Genomic DNA, 17,428 nt, shown 5'->3' with positions numbered 1-17,428 from the left:
AGGTCCAGTGTCTGTCTGCTTTCTATATATTGATTCTGACACAATATGACACTACCTGATTCTCTGCTGTCATGCTTTTGCCACCATGATGGACTATGTTTCCTCAAACTGTGAGCCAAGATAAGCTCATTCTTTACGTTGTTTCACCACAATAAGAAAAGTCACTAATGCAGAAGCTATAAGGCCAGCCTCTAAGAAGGTCTTCAGAGACCTGCCCCTAGACAGTCACAGCTCATACTCCCCAGAATGTGGCAGATGCTGGGGGTGTCATTTTTGATCAGACTATGGAAGATGCGGAGAGCTCAGTTCTGTGGTTACTTTTCTCTATACCTCAGGAAAGCCAGTAGCCAAGTGAGGAGAAAGCCTGTGGAGATCTGAGGGGTAGGGGTGGGGGATTCAGTCTTCCTCCTCAAATCCCAGCAGGTCCCCAGCCCAAAGTAGCCTTTAGATGACCAAAGCTTGAAGGCCCCTTAATGTAGTCCGATGGGGGATTTTGAGCGGACCACCCTAAAATGGAGCTTGTTTGTTTAAGACAGGGTTTTCTGGCTGTTCTAGAACTCACTCTGTAAACCAGGCTGGCCTTGAATTCACAGAGATCCACCTCCCTCTGCCTCCAGAGTGTTGGGATTAAAGGCGTGTGGCACTGCTGTTTTGAGACATTAGATTTGGGGGGGTGGGGGAGCAAATTCTTACACAGCAATAGCTGACAGATACAAAAAGGAAAGCATAGAAAAGGAGCTTGATTCTGACCCTAGGTGTCATCATCATAGAACAGTGTCCTTACAGCAAGGTGGTTCTAACCCAAGAACCTGGGTCAGAGGAGCCTGACCGTCCACACCTGAGACAAGAGAGTTGCAGCCAGTCCACAGGGTCTGAAGAAGGGTCAGTAACAGTGTGGAGCACTATAGCCAACTGCTAAAACAGGAGAGAACATGTTTATAGCACCCCCCAACACACACACACACACACACACACACACACACACACACGCCAAGCTCACATGTACCCAGAGACAGTGCATCAGCCAGACCATAAACACTGAAGTGTAGGAGGCAGTCTAACTTGTGGAACCCTATCCTAGCTGCCTACACAGCCACTGCAACATCCACATACCAGCAGAAGCAGGTGTGCCTCCTCCAAGCCCTGTCCCTCTGGTGTAAGCTGAACCTTTTAAAGATGGTGGTATGGGAGACATTTTAGTTTGGTGAATTCACACTCGGAGTCTATTCTGGGGAAATAACTGCATAGCTGGTCCTCTTCATCACAGCATCCAAAATGGAAAATGACCCAAAAGCCCATGAATAGGAGCTGTGCCTGGTACCACCTCCAGCTTAGGGAAGGAAGGTATCTCCATGTCAAGATGAAATTTAAACCTGTGTTCTCAAACCAATAATCTCCTCAAAGCTCATGATTCAGCATCAAGTGATCAAAACAGTAACTTGTGCTTGTCCATCGGTGCACACACGTCACGTCCAGACTCATGGTCTGTGAGGGCTATTGTCATTTGCTGTTGGAGAGTTCTGCTTTACACTTTTATACTTTTCAAAACCATGTGTAATATTTTTTTTATCATCCTAGGCCTACTTTAAAGGTGCAGCTCTTAGAAGAAACCTGTCATTTTGAGCCCTAGTTGAAAGGGCAACATAAACCCCATTTGTCTCCATTTAACCAGGCCTGATTCTGAAAAGAAGACCAGCTCCAGGAACAGACCATAAAATCCAGAAAGTCATAGACCGCCCCCCCTTGCCAAAGAACAGCCTCGGGATAACCACAAAAATGGGGAAACATCTCAGAATGGGCCATCTGTGCTGGGCAGTCCTATTTCATCCTATAGTTAAACATTCATGACATAGGAATGCAGACTGCTGGCCACCTGTGACCCCCTAGTCACCAATGAAATTTTAGATTACCTAATCCTTCTAGAGAGTTTCCCCCAGTACCTTATAAGAAGACCTGCATACCTTTGTCTAGGGTTGCCATTTCAAAAAAATGCTTGACCCCCACATGCTGGTTGTTTCTGTAGAATAAACGCTCTTTGTTCTTGCATACTCTCTGAGTCTGGGGTCTTCCTTCAGCAAGTTTTGGACCCTTACACTACTGTTGTGTCTCCTGCCTGGTCTGTCATCCAATGATGCACTGGCCTCTAATGCCCACATAGTCTGCTAGGGACCTGCTCACTTGATGGATAGGCAGCACTCCCTGTGACAGAGCCGGTGCCACTGTTTCTGTCCTTCATTCCCTCTAGACAGATCAGGGAGGCACTGACCCTACAAATGGGGTGTTAAACAAAGCCTTCACCTTGCTTCAGTACCATTCCCCTGGTAGCTTTAAATGCCTTGCAGATAAGGACACCCATGAAAGTCCCCTATACCACATGAAGTTAAATATCAAAACCAGAGGGAGTGTCTCACTGTGGCCCAGAATCAGTGCCTGGGAATGAGTAGAGGAGGGAAGCACAGAGTCCAGCCCTGCACATGGAAGCTGCCAATGTGAGGAGCCTGGCAGGCCCTGCAGGACTCTCCTGGTGATGATCAAATTCTTCCTGGGAGCAAGGTTGTAATGTCTGCTACATGAACTTCCCAACTGCTGTACCCACCAGAAATGGTGTCATGTATCCAGCACCTTAAGAAATTATCCAACTCTGCCAGGAGGGCTGTCACTCAGGGCTACCTGGGACCCTGTCTGTGAGAACATCACTTCCATCCCTAGTGACCTCCCAAAGCAGCATACTGATGATCATGTTACTAAGGCCTACATGTGAGAAGGAAGGAGGTGCTGATGGTGAGGTCCAGCCTGGTCACCCAGGCTGAGGGTGTCTCTCCTGTGCACTGAGATGTCCTACCTGTACAATGAGGGTGTCCTGCCTGTGCACTGAGATGTCCTACCTGTACAATGAGGGTGTCCTGCCTGTGCACTGAGATGTCCTACATGTGCACTGAGATATCCCATCTGTGCACTGAGGTATCCCACTTATACACTGAGGTGTCCACCTTTACACTAAAGCCCCCTGTACTGGCTGGTTTTGTGTGTCAACTTGACACAAGCTGGAGTTATCACAGAGAAAAGAGCCTCCCTTGAGGAAATGCCTCCATGAGATCCAGCTATAAGGCATTTTCTCAATTAGTGATCAAGGGTGGGAGGGCCCATTGTGGGTGGTGCCATCCCTGGGCTGGTAGTCCTGGATTCTATAAGAAAGCAAGCTGAGCAAGCCAGGGGAAGCAAGCCAATAAGTAACATCCCTCCATGGCCTCTGCATCAACCCTGTTTCCTGACCTGCTTGAGTTCCAGTTCTGACTTCCTTTGGTGATGAACAGCAATATGGAAGTGTAAGCTGAATAAACCGTTTCCTCCCCAACTTGCTTCTTGGTCATGATGTTTGTGCAGGAATACAAACCCTGACTAAGACACTCCCTTACCTGGGAAGCTTGGCTCTCACCCTCCCTCAGTTCCCTGACCCAACCTGACTTTGAGTGACATCAGTAACCTAGACTCTGTCTGTGAAGTGTGTCCCCATGAACCAAACACTACATGGAAGATTACAAACCTCAGCTGCTTTATTTTTAGATGACCCTATTTCTTAGCTGCCAGGAGCACTCAGGATGGAGGAAAACACCAGGGCAGCCCAAGGCCTTTGTTGATGGCTTGGGAGAAGCCCAGTCTCTCTTACCTGCATACCCAGGTCTCAGGGAGCCTGTCAGCACCCTGAGCACAGCCTTGACCCCTGAAGTCTCACCCACCACCACGGTAGCTTAGAGACTAGGCTGACCAACCTGTGCTTACTCATGATGTGACCATCCTACTCCAAGAGAGACTGAGGCTATCTGGGTCCCCATCAGTACACTGTAAGTACTGCTTTACGCTGTCCAAGAAGGTCTTTAGTGTCAGCCCTGAGCAGCCTTCTGCTCAGGCCCAGCATAGGCTCCTGCTGTCTCCATTCTGTCTCAGCTCCCCCCACCTCAGCCTGACTGCCTGGGATGAGTCAAAGCATCAACTTGTCCAAGTTCCCTACTGTCCCATCATGCCCTCAGGTAACCCAGAGACCTCCCTTGTGATATAGACAGTGTGGACTTTCAGATGAGACAGTCTTCGAAGAGCTATGACCTCACTCCTTCCCCCACCATCCCCCCTTCCTCCCATACAGAGGCTAAAAATACCCCTAAGTCCCCACGTGGCCTGCCCAGCCCAGCCCAGCCCAGCCCAGCAGGCCTCCTTTGTGGCCCACACTTCAGCCTAAGCCCTATCCTTTGGTCTATGGTCTCAGCAAGGAGCCCTAAGGGAGCCTACTAACAGGTAAGACCAGGGGTTCTACAAAGAGGTGAGTTCCAGTTAGGCTTAGTAGAATCCTCTGCAGGCTAGGGGCCCCTGGGAGCTGGATGGGCTCAGAGAGAGAAGCCAGACTCTAGGAATTCAGCCAGAGCCACAATAGCAGGGCTGCGTTAAAGTTGTTGGCATGAGCGTGTCCTGGTAAGACTCTAAACTCTCCCTTTATCCTCTAGCCTCTGTGGAAGCGGGGCAGTAGGTGTTCGCAGGTATCTCTGAGGTCCCTTGGAGATGGGCAGTGTGCACAGGCCTGACTGCACCATTGTAGTTGTGGTGGATAGCCAAAGAGTCCAGCAGTGACAGGAATGTGAGGCCTGTGGGTGTTGCCTTGCGCACAGCCCTCCCTGCACGTGCCTAGGCTAAAATACCGCAACCCCAACCAGAGGCCTCCCTAAGGTGTTAGACAGGATGGATTCCTGGTGGGTGTGAGGGTCTTGAAGCCACTGGTCTCCTGATCTTCCCTTTATGGGCCTAAGCCAAGGCTGCTCCTTGACAATCCTCCTGAGTAGGTCCTTAGGTAGGTTCCTGTGCTCTAGGAAGGAGAGGACATCAGGGATGGGGACACGGCCTTCAAGCTCCCGGCCAGCCCCATGCCACAGGCCCTGTGGTTTGCCAGTTCACTGGGTAGTGTTCATCCTTTGATGTTCCTGTTTCCCAGGCTCGCTAACCCTCTGTCACTGTGGTGGCTGTGTGAGGTACCCCCAGAGGGCAACACACTACACGCTTTCAGTTATGAGGGACTCCTCAGGATGGGGCATCCATGTATACCCTCCCATCTCTCCTCTCCTTCGTCCCTCCCCTCCCCTTTGACCTTCATGCTTTCTCTTCCCTCAGTTCCCTTCTTTCTAAAAAAAAAAAAAAAGAAAAAAAAATTCTTTTCTTTTGTAAGGTGTCACTATGTAACCCAAGCAGACCTTGAACTTGCTGGTCACCCTCCTGCCTCAGCTTTGGGATGGTAGGTGTACCCCACTGTGACCAGTGACTGTTATCTTTGGTGGTTTGCTTAGGGCAAAATAACCAGACCTGCATATCCTTAAGTCTAGAAGTGGAATCTGCTCATAGGCCATGCACTTAACATGACGGGAAGCTGCTGTGGTTATATTTTGAGTTCTATGGTTGCAAGCCAGACTCTGAATTCAGTTGCTATCCCCTGCCCCACCCCGCCCCACCTCTCCCTGCCCCGCAACATCTGCTTTTCCTAGCTCTGTGGTCTTGGGCTAATGACTCAAACTCTCTGGATCAGTTTCTCTGTAAAATACCAGCACTCAGTTGGCAGCGTGGTTGCAAGGCCGAGTGTGAACACAGGAAGAGGCCTGGGAAGCTGTGCCTAGGAGCTGCCCCGAGGGTGACTCAAATCCCTTTCACCCTTAGCTATCCCATCAGAAGCTCAGAAAACAGGGCCAGATTTGACTGAACCAAATCAGGCAGCAAGCTCATGTAGACAGGCAGTAAAAACCAACGGGGCAGAGCAAAACCTAAAAGTACCTCCAGTGGCCTGCCCAGAAACATGGCTCTTGGAGGAGGGAGGTTCCCTAACCTTGGAGGTCTACACTGTGGAAGATAGGAGGCCCAGGGTTTGTGTTCTCCCCATGGCCCTGTATTACCTTAATTACCTGGCTGAGTACTCCAGCCCTCAGCATCCTCCCTATAAAGTGTACGCGACACTTGGCTTTCCCATAGGGCTGAGGATCTGGGATAGAGGCAGGATGTAGGATGCTGGAAGTGGCCCTCACACTGGCAACACTCAATTGGTGGGCACTTGTCAGGGGTGAGGATGGCTAACGTCCAGACAGTCACACAATGAATCACAGGTCGATAAGACTGTATATCTCTCATGGCTGACCATGCTTTTCTACTTAGGTCTTCAGGTGAGCCCCAGGAACTACTTCCGGAAAAGAGGGTGGGCTACAGGGGTCTCTATGCGCACTGCATCATGGTGAGGAACGTAGACGACCTGGATTTCCACCTGCCTTCACACGCCCAAGACATGCTGGAAGGCCTGCAGCGTCTGCGCTCCCTGCCCAAGCTAGCCGATGTCACCCTGCTGGTTGGTGACCAGGAGCTGCCCTGTCACCGCAGCCTTCTGGCACTGAATAGCCCCTACTTCCACGCCATGTTTGCCGGAGACTTTGCTGAGAGCTTTTCGGCACGCGTGGAGCTGCGAGACGTAGAGCCGGCTGTGGTGGGGCAGCTGGTGGACTTCGTGTACACAGGCCGACTGACCATCACTCAGACTAACGTGGAGGCACTGACCCGCTCCGCCTCACGCCTGCACTTCCCCACTGTACAGAAGGTCTGCGGCCGATACCTCCAGCAACAGTTAGATGCCACCAACTGCCTGGGCATCTGCGAGTTTGGGGAACAGCAAGGGCTGTTGGGTGTGGCTGCCAAAGCCTGGGCCTTCCTGCGGGAGAACTTTGAGGCGGTGGCCCAAGAGGAAGAATTCTTGCAGCTGCCGAGAGACCGTCTGGCTACCTGTCTGGCCAGTGACCTGCTGCAGGTACAACCGGAGCAGAGCCGGCTCGAGGCCCTGCTGCGCTGGGTGCGCCATGACCCCCAGGACCGGGCTGCCCACCTGCCCGAGCTCCTCAGCCTGGTGCACCTGGATGCAGTGCCTAGGCCCTGCGTGCAACAGTTGCTGGCCACAGAGCCACTGATCCAGGAGTCAGAGGCGTGTCAGGAGGCCCTGTCCCAGGGCCACAGTGCGGTGAGTGAGAGGCCGGGGACTTCCACCTAAGAAGCAGAGAAGCCCCTGAGCCCCTACCTGAATGGAGAAAAAAGAACGTCAGTGTGCCCTGTCTTGCATGGCTCCCTCCTGAAGGCTAGTCCCTTGACAGGGCATTGCCATCCATCTCTCAAGGGTGCCATGCTCTGAGGACCAGGGGGAGGAGCCTAGAAGTGTCTCTATCTTTGAAGCCCATCACTGATTGGGTGTGGTGGCACACGCCTTTAATCCCAACACTTGGGAGGCAGAGGCAAATGAATCTCTGAGTTTGAGGCCAGCCTGGTTTTCAGAGTGAGTTTCATGTGGCCAGGGCTACACACAAAAAAACCTGTTTCCAAAAACAAAAAACGAAAACAAACAACCAACCCCCCCCCCAACCCAAAAAACTCAAACCAAACCAAAACCAACAAACCAAACCTAGTACACTGTGGGAAGGCCAGCACTGAGAGGATGCTAGGGGCATCAGGCACAGGCTGGCAGTCAGGGAGGCCTCCCTGGAGGAGTCCACATTGGAGTTGGGCCTCAGAGGAGACATAGGAGCTGAGAGGAGGAAGATGACGGAAAACCATCCAGGATGATGGACCACTGTATAGATGTGGGACTCTGTAGGTAGGACATGGAAGCTGTCACCAAGTGCTCTGAGTGGTTCTGACTGAACACGTATGGAATTCCATGCCTGCTCATGCTGGCAGTGAGCTGGCAACAGGCAGATCCTAAGAGAGTGACAGGCCTGGTCACCCCAAGGGTACTCCAGAACACTTGAGAAAGCCCTTTGTGACTACTGAGAGCACAGAGCTCTTGATGGGGTGGGGGTGTGCATGGGGTGGAGGTGTGCATGGGGTGGGGGTGTGCATGGGGTGGGGGTGTGCATGGGGTGGGGGTGTGCATGGGGTGGGGGTGTGCATGGGGTGTGGGTGTGCATGGGATGGAGGTGTGCATGGGGTATGGGTGCGGATGGTGTGGGTGTGCATGGGGTAGGGGTGTAAATGGGGTGTGGGTGTGGATGGTGTGGGTATGTGCATGGGATGGGGGTGTGGATGGGGTGTGAGTGTGCATGGGGTGTGGGTGTGGATGGTGTGGGTGTGTGGATGGGGTGTGGGTGTGGATGGGGTGTGGGTGTCCATGGGGTGTGGGTGTGGATGGTGTGGGTGTGTGGATGGGGTGTGGGTGTGCATGGGGTGTGGGTGTGAATAGTGTGGGGGTATGGATGGGGTGAGGGTATGTTTGGGGTGGGGGTGTGGATGAAGTGTGGGTGTGCATGGGGTGTGGGTGTGCATGGGGTGAGGGTGTGGATGGGGTGTGGGTGTGCATGGGGTGTGGGTGTGCATGGGGTGAGGGTGTGGATGGGGTGTGGGTGTGCATGGGGTGTGGGTGTGCATGGGGTGGAGGTGTGGATGGTGTGGGGGTGTGGATGGTGTGGGGGTGTGGATGGGGTGTGGGTGTGCATGGGGTGGGGGTGTGCATGGGGTGAGGGTGTGGATGGGGTGGGGGTGTGCATGGGGTGAGGGTGTGGATGGGGTGTGGGTGTGCATGGGGTGTGGGTGTGCATGGGGTGGGGGTATGGATGGGGTGGGGTGTGGATGGGGTAGGGGTGTGGATGGGGTGTGGGTGTGCATGGGGTGGGGGTGTGGATGGAGTGGGGTGTGGATGGGGTGGGGGTGTGGGGGTGTGGATGAGGTGGGGGTGTAGATGGGGTGTGGTTATTCACAGGATGGGGGTATATACACCACTACGTCCAGCCCATGCAGACATGCATGCACAGGTACTCACAGTTGTATACACACACATATGCATGCGTGCACACATACCAAAGCCAACCTAGCCTCAAGCACAGGCACTGAGAGAAGACACATGATCCTTGGTCTGACAGACAACGGCTAGCCACGCTGACCCGGCTCCTGTCCACAGGAGCTTCCTGGCCTCCCACAGAAGATGCAGGAGGTGCTGGTGGTCGTAGGAGGACGGGCGCTGGAGGAGGATGAGGAGGGTGGTGAAGAACCCAGCCCCCACCCTGGGAACTTTGCTTTCTACAACACTAAGGCCAGTAAGTACCTGACATGCTTGTCTTGGACATGAGCCATGTGCTACCTTGGGGTAAAGCCAGTGAGGTGTCCAGTGAAGGGGGTGAGGGCTGACTCCAGAAGGTTGAGTTTTAGATCTTACCAGAGTTGCAGAGGAGCCTGGTAGCCATGGGGAGGAGGGTAGAGAGGAGGACTGGGAATACTGTCAATCCACTTCCCTCTGGTAGGAGCTCCACCTCTGGTTTTTATTAGGCCCTGGAGCCTGGAACAAAAGAACCTAACCCATTAAAGGTGGATGTCTTCCTAGCCCATCATTGCTCTGGGTCTCCTGCCCTGTGTATCCAGTGTGGGAACCAAGGCTCCAGGAGAAAATAAGAGGGTGCAAACAGCCCAGGAGTAAGGGTTTGGGTTCTGGGTCAGCTCAAACTTGGATCCAGTTTGGCCTCGGAGCAAGTCATTTAACCTCCCTGGATATGTCTTGACTTTTCTCACCTGTGAAATGGGTACCCCGTGCCTCCCTTCCACGGTTGTCAGGGGGCCTGAGGAAGAGGTAGTTGGGCACCCCGTAGGCCATCTCACCAGGAGAGCTCTTGGGAAAATGCTGTTGAGGGTTGGTTGGCTCGGGGCTGAGGCAGGTCGCCAGCACCACCGCATCAGCTCTGGCGGGCTGGAGGAAGACCAAGGCCAGAAGTTCAGGTCAGAGGCTTATAGTGGGGATTTGGAGTTGACGTCAGGAGAGAGCAGCTGGCTGGCAACAATGGCCTGCCGATTGCTGGGCCATCCTCATCCTGGGGTGACACAGACATGAATCAGGGGACACTCCGTTCCTACCCATGGTGCCAGGCTTTCGGCTCACTATCAGTCCTAGAATTCTACATGTTCCCAAAGTGCCATAAACAGTCAACAGTCCCAGGGACTTCCCCAGGACCTGGTCTCCCACAAACACTTGCAAGGAGTCCATTCACAGGATTAGAGTTTCCCACGCCTATGGGCTCATGATGGTTTCTTTCCAAACATTCCCCATCACTCTGTCCCTCTCAATGGTGACAACAGTGAGAACCGTTTAACAGCCACTGCTGGTGGCTGTGTTCCATGCACCACACATCTCAGGCCTTTTAAAATTTGTGTTTTACACTTATTTATTTATATTGGGTGGAGGGACATCTCCTTCTATCATGTGGCATCTGGGGATCAAACTCAGACCATCAACCTCCATAGCAAGTGCCATCGTTGGCTGAGCCATCTGTCTGGCCCAGTTCATACCCATTCTATAGACAGGGAAACTGGGGCTGGGCCTTGTCTAAACTCACACAACTGGCACACGCAATGCAGGATTTGGACTTCACTTTACTGCTGCAAGGCTGGTATCTCGTTCTCTGTATCTCTTGGCTACCTTGGAAATGACGAGAGGCTTGGGATGGATGGACAGATGGAGGAGTGAACAAGTGTGTTACTACCTACTAGTAATGCCCACATGCAGCCACTACCTTCGGTGACTGAGGTGGGCTACGTTCATTTAGGGTCAGTGAGGTGAACGTTAAGTCAGAGTAACAAGAACCTACATATCCTGGGCTATATTTTATATCCTTGGGCCATACTTGTCTAGTCTGGGCCTCAGGCTGGTCTTGTGGGGAGTACAGTGAACTGGGACATCCCAGGCTGTCTCTACCCACTGTTTTTGCCACCACTAGTGAAGAGGGGATTTCTACAGCCAGTTCCTGAAAAGGACACGTGGGAAGAAGAGGGAGCAGGGGGCCTGCAGAGGCACAGCCACTCTGCCCTCCACCTCTCTCTCCTCACCAGGGCAGTGGATGGCACTACCAGACTTCCCTGATTACCACAAGTGGGGCTTCTCCTTGGCAGCACTCAACAGTGATGTCTACGTCACAGGTAGGTGGCCCAGAGCTCCTGGGGACACCCTGATCAACTTTATAGAACACCAGGCCCTCAAATCAACTCTCCCACCCAATAGGATCCTGGGAGGTCTCCTAAGACCTTCCAGACCTTTCTACACATCTGAAAGTGAGAAATCTCCAGAGGTGGAGATGAGCGGATCAGAAACTCAAGGTCATCTTTGGCTATAGGGCAAGCTCGAGGTCAGCCTGACTCAAAAACAAGCAAAAACTAAAATAATTTTAAAACAAATAAGTTAAAAAAACAAAACAAAACAAAACAAAACAGGTGCTAGGAACCACCACTGTGTATACTGAACTTCTTTCTGACAGGTGGCTCACGGGGTACCAAAACAGATACCTGGTCGACCACCCAAGCCTGGTGCTTCCCGCTGAAGGAAGCTATCTGGAAACCCGTGGCACCCATGCTGAAGGCCCGCACGAACCATGCCAGTACAGCATTGAATGGAGAGGTCTATGCCATCGGTGGTGAGGCCTTTCTCCCCATCACCATACCCCTTGCTCCTGGAGCCACAGGTCCCCAACCCATGGGGTCAGTGAGACCCATGTAGCTAGTCTTCAGAACCCCTGGCTGGGGCATCCTGGGTAGCAAGGAACTAGCCAGCTCCTGTTTGCCTATCCTGCAGGACTCAGAGCCTCAGGGCCAGCAGGAATGATCACACACAGCCAGGAACTAGGCCCTCAGCCCTCAGTTCAGGGTCACTGCAAGCCTCTGAGGCGAATGACCCACAGCAATCTCCATGTTGCTATTGGCCTTATGTTCCGTCATCCAGACAACCCAGTACCAGTTATGAATATTAAAACAATACTCACAGGCAGCCCGGAAGCCACTTCTAATATCTAACAGATAAGGAGGGAGGGTCCCCTCTTCTCAAAGAATTGCTGGGTTCCTGGCCAGAAAGCAAAGAACATACGTACATGCTCTCCAAGTCCCAGGCACCTTGGGGTCCTCAGGGTCTCACAGAAACTTAGACTAGGAGACATGTACCCCATAATAAGGTCTCACCATTGGCATACCCATTCCACTGGGGGACTATCACCATAGTCTTAGGCCTTATAACCTGCTTTCCCAGAACTGGCCCTAGGGACCAGTGCCCAGCGTCTCACCTGTACACCACCTCTTGATGTGGTCTTGGGTTAAGTCCTGCTGCCTATGAACAGGACCAGGTCACAGAATCCAAAGGTCCTGCCTCCTTCATTCACCCCCACTTCCTGGGGCTCTAGAGCCATCCTTGCTGCCTTTAAACGTCCAGACCCTAAGCTTTCAGGACCCTCTCCTACTCCTAGACCCTAGTCCCCTGCTCCTACTATTTAAGACATCTTCCCACAGGCACCGCCCTGGATACAGTAGAAGTAGAGCGTTACGATCCCTATACGGACAGCTGGACTTCTGTCAGTCCAGCCCCCAAGTATGTCAGCAACTTCTCAGCTGCCAGCTGCCAGGGCCGCCTCTACCTGGTGGGCTCCAGTGCCTGCAAGTACAACATGCTGGCTCTCCAGTGCTACAGCCCTGTGACAGGTAGGAAGGCCTCCCTGGTGGCCTGTATTCCTGAGGTGACAAGGTCCAGCGGTTGGGGGTAGGAAGGCTATGGTTTCTGGGCCTGACAGAAGAGAACCATGTGCCCAACATGTGGAAATGTGGGCTGGACAGATGCAGAGGCTCAGGGGTTCCCAGCAGCCTGTGGGAATGAGGTGGTGGGACAGTGGCCGGACAAAGCCTCATCCCTCCTGCCTCCTACACTTCAGTGAGAGGCAGGCCAGGCAGAGAGGCCTTAAAGCACACTGCCCCAGGCTTACTCCAGTGGCAGAGTGTGCTGTGTCTCTGGAGGCTTCAGAGTAGAGCCCTTCAGGACTTTTCCCGGTGAGGAACCACCCACTTCTCCTGGCGAAGTTATCAGTCCATGTGTTCTGCAGATTCATGGAGTGTCATCGCTTCACCTTTCCTGCCCAAGTACCTGTCCTCTCCGCGCTGTGCTGCTCTCAACGGGGCCTTGTATCTCATTGGTGACAACACTAAGAAGGTCTATGTTTATGACCCGGGGGCCAACCTGTGGCAGAAGGTGAGTCACCCCAGGTCTCCCACTGTCTGTCCCCTGGTGGAGCCTTATTGGACTCCTGACACCTCAGAGATGCAACAAAACAGAGAGCCAGAAAGGCCAACAGAGGGCTGAGGCAAGCTTCCAGGCCTTCTCTAGACTATAGGGCAGCCACAGTGTCAGTGGTGACGGAGACTCAGACGATGACTGCGGTCACTGTCGGGTGTCTTTCCCTTGAACTCCTTCTTTCTCCAGGATCCAATCCATATGCTTAGTGCTGAGTGCCTCTGGGGCAGCCATGGATGAAAAGGGAAGATCATTTGTTAACCAGGAGGTAGTGAGCATCCGGCTCTGGGAGATCAAGCCAAGCAGGTGGATTCTGCACTAAGACTGAGGAGCAGCTGTCTCCCCACCCTGCCCTGTCTTCAGGCCAGGAAAGGGTGGGAATTCAGCATGTCCGATGCCAGCCTGGGCAGCCCAGAGCCCTGGCCTTTCTCCTCAGTTCTAAGCTGCATGTTCTGGGTCAGTCCACTTACCTTGAGATTCTCAGTCCTAGGAGCCTGATGAAATGGTGCCCCCTCTGCTCCCAGCCATCAGTCAGCCTGGTCATGGCAGCCCCACTGTGTCCCCTTGCCCACAGCTGCCCTCGGGCCTTGCTGTCCCACTGACCGGAAGCCCCGTCATAGTTTTCAAGCAGGTACAAGAGCAAGCCCTGCCACGGTGCTTCTTCCTTGAGCCTCCCAGCCGAGCCACAGCTGGGCGGGCTCCTAGTAGTATGAGCCCTACTTTGACTTTGTCGGGCCTGCAGGCAGGGCAGCTGCTTGCCGGCACCTTCATGTGGAGGCCACACCAGCCTTTCCTAGTACATCTGCTTCCTCCAAGAGAGTTAGTTGCAGGGGAGCTAAGCCTTAACCCAGACCTCATTGGAGGCAGCTCTGGGCTCAGACCTCAGCACCCTACTTGAATCCTGTGACTCCAGAGCCTGAAGGAGCCATCCTGTTAGATGTAGGTTAGAGAGAGAGAGACCAGGGCCTCACTGGTAAAGAGAACCTGATATAGATAGCCACGGTGTGCAGTGATGAACTCTGGGACTCAGGGTCAGGCGGTGGTCCCCAGCCCCACCAAGGACATCCTTGTTTCTACCGTCCCGTTGTCCACTGGCCCCTGATAATTGCCATCCACAGGTACAGTCTCAGCATAGCCTACATGAGAACGGCGCATTAGTGCCTCTGGGTGACCTGTTGTATGTGACGGGTGGCTGCTGGCAAGGCATGGACGGAGACTACCATGTGGAGATGGAAGCCTATGACACCGTGAGAGACGCCTGGGCCCGCCACGGGTCCCTACCCCGTCTCTGGCTCTACCATGGGGCCTCTACCATCTTTCTGGACATCTCCAAGTGGACACAGCCCTTCAGCCCCACTGCCCCTCAGGAGCACTAGGAAGGGAGGACTTCCTGGCTCTGCTCTTCGGTGTCCTGCAGAATGCCACCACCATCCACTTTGTGCTTGTCCTCTGTTTACTGTGAGTTGCTGCCCCCTCCAGGGCATGGGCTAGGCTTGGTATCAGATGGCACAGCTCTGGGGCTCCCAACTTTTCTACCAGTTGTAAGAGTGAGACCCTGATACTCAATTCACATGGTGGTGGAGAGAGCTCTGTTGTCCTTGAAGACCTCAGAGAAAGAAGCTGAGGGGTTCTGGACTGCACCCTCAGAGGAAACAGACCCCTCGGTTTCAGCTCTTCCCACCAGTGGCTTGGGGGGAGTTAAAATGGAGTATCCAGAACACTGAGCCAGGGCCTCAAGCTTGGATGCCCAGCCTAGAGCATGCCACAACATGCCCTTTGACCTTGTCCACAGCTTCCTCTGTCCCCTCTTTCATCAGATTCCACATTCGCCTCACATGGGGTGGCTGGATGAAAGCCAGGTTCTCCCCATCCCTAGCCTCTGTGTGTTGGCACTGTGTTTACACAGTTGCTTCTGGGATGAAGGTGGCCCTGCCCCACCATGGGTACCTCTGACACTAGGCAGCCGCTGAAGAGACACTGGGAAGGCAGGAGGATTCGGTACAGGTCAGGAGACTGAGATAGTGGAGGATCCTCTAGGAGAGCCGTTCTCAGGCTTCCTAATGCTGGGACCCTTTAATACAGTTCCTCATGTTGTGGTGACCTCCGACCATAAAATTGTCTTCATTGTTACATAATTTTGTTACTGTTGTGACTGTAAATATTTCATATGCAGGATATCTGATAAATGAATTAACATCTGATATGCAGGGTATTTGACACCTAGACCCCTCAGCCTGGTCTGCAGGGGTTCTAGGAGTAGCCCTGGGGTATGTCAGAAGCTTGCTTCCAGTGGTCTACTGAGATGGGGCGGAGCTAACGTCTGATGGACTCTCCTGCCAGTCATGATATGATTTAACATGACTCAGACTGTGGTCTCATGAGGTCATGCATTTTTCAGTCTCCACGTCTCTGTGTGTCACTTTTCCTCCCTTTGTCCCTTCCCCCTCTTGCTCTCCTCCAGACAAGGCGCCAGATTTGTAAGCAGACAAACAATAAAGGACTATCACTGTGTGTGAGTGGCATGTTCTGTCTGCCACAGACTGCTGAGGACCTAGACTGTAGGTTGGGAGTTGGTCTGGCCAATACCAGCTCCGAGCCCACTGAGGCCTTGAGTGGCCCTCAGCTTCCATTGCATGCAGACTTCTTCTCTAGGACCAGCCCAGGGGCTCAGAGTGGTTCCTGACACCACTGAGTTCTGAGGACAGGACTCCAGGCTCTGGGTTGATTTTGCAAGTGTGGATTCACTTTGCTCCCAGACCTGACTTCATGCTTGTCCTTGGGACTGTTGAGTCAACTCAGAGATCAAACAGGGCAGGAAGTAGAGGTGTTACTTCTAAGAGGACAGAACTCAGACCTGGACTCTAAATGCTCCCTTAGTGTCAGTGGTTTGAATAAGAGTTGTCCCCATAGGCTCATATATGTTGAAAGCTTAGTCATTGGGGAGTACAACTGTCTGAAAGGATTAGAAGGATTAGGGGGCGTGGCTTGTCGTAGAAAGTGTGTTATTAGAGGTAGGCTTTAAGGTTTCAAAAGCCATCCCATGCCAGGCCCAGTCTCTCTCGGCCTGCAGATCAGGATGCAGCTCTCATCCCCTGAAAACAATTGAGGACTCTATAGTATGGGGAATGTCCTCTAGTGTTTTCCTGAGCATGCCATCCCAGGGCTGTCCAAAGGCAAAGGCTGAAAGAGTGAAGCTGACTTTAATCAGAAATGGGGAGTTGGAAAGGCCACGCATCTCTGGACGAGTGTGAGTTCGGGGAAGTTCTGGAGTCGAGAGAGACACATGGTTCTCAGCTATGCTGAACTGGGCCTCATCTGGTCATTCTGGGGTCAGTGTCATAATTGGTGTTCCAAGAGGAAAGGTCTCCCAGCTAGGGAGCTGGGACTCTAATAAAGTCTCCAACTGGGGGCCAGCTTCAAGGATGTCCAGCAGGTGAGAGCTGTGGAGATGCCAGGTGCTAGCAACAACAGGGTATCCTGACCACCAGCTTCCAGGGACCAGGCAAGAGGTAGATGCTGACCCAAGATGGTGCTGAGAGGGAGCACAGCTTTTGTTACAGTGTCTACTCTGTGTGTGTGTGTGTGTGTGTGTGTGTGTGTGTGTGTGTGTGTGTGTGTGTGACGTCCCTAACTCTACTGTCTTCATCTCCTGCTAGCAACCTGACAACCACCCACTGAACAAAGCAACCAGGACCTAGGGAGGGAAGACAAAAATACTGGCAGAGTCCACTAACCCCCCCCTCAGGGGGCACAAAGTGAGCAGGAAGAGAGACAGCCACCAGCATAACACACAGAGACTGGAGTACACCAGACACTCAGGAGATCTCCTGTAATGCAGGGGATGGGCACAAGACACCCCAAGAATCATACCCCAGAATCCCTAGGGAAACAAGGACTCAGACATTTGAAGCTAGTGAGGAGTTCTAGTTAGAATATACAGTGCTCATAACACATAGACCCTTCGGGAGCACCCAGATCCCTCCAACCCCTCAGGAGAGCCCTCAGACCCTGCAGGAGCACTCAGAGCCTGAGAGCACTTGAGCCCTCATGCCTCAGTCAGTGTTCTAATGCTATAAAGAGACACCATGACCAAATCATTTTTTTTTTTTTTACAATTTACTTATTGTGTTTATATGAATACACAGCAGCTATCTTCAGACACACACCAGAAGAGGGCATCAGATCCGATTACAGATGGCTTTGAGCCACCATGTGGTTGCTGGGAATTGAACTCAGGACCTATGGAAGAGCAGCCAGTGCTCTTAACTGCTGAGCCATCTCTCCAGCCCCAACCAAGGCAATTCTTACAGGAAAAAAAAAAAAAGCATTTAATTGGGGGCTTACTTA

General features: G+C 52.8%; 1 protein-coding gene across 1 annotated transcript; it reads left to right on the top strand.

The window, feature by feature from the left end:
* Positions 1–4,198: 4,198 nt before the first annotated feature.
* Klhl30 (kelch like family member 30) lies at positions 4,199–15,592 on the top strand. Its single transcript, XM_034521887.2, has 8 exons — positions 4,199–4,290; positions 6,181–7,027; positions 8,954–9,089; positions 10,870–10,956; positions 11,292–11,447; positions 12,310–12,498; positions 12,894–13,039; positions 14,200–15,592. Exons 2-8 carry the CDS (start codon positions 6,254–6,256, stop codon positions 14,455–14,457), a joined length of 1,746 nt encoding a protein of 581 aa, XP_034377778.1. The 5' UTR covers positions 4,199–4,290; positions 6,181–6,253; the 3' UTR covers positions 14,458–15,592.
* Positions 15,593–17,428: the final 1,836 nt, after the last annotated feature.

The sequence above is a fragment of the Arvicanthis niloticus genome, chromosome 17, assembly GCF_011762505.2.
Source record: "Arvicanthis niloticus isolate mArvNil1 chromosome 17, mArvNil1.pat.X, whole genome shotgun sequence".
Lineage (NCBI taxonomy): Eukaryota > Metazoa > Chordata > Mammalia > Rodentia > Muridae > Arvicanthis > Arvicanthis niloticus.
Note: the sequence above shows the minus strand (reverse complement) of the source record. Positions and strands in the feature narration are given on the sequence as shown.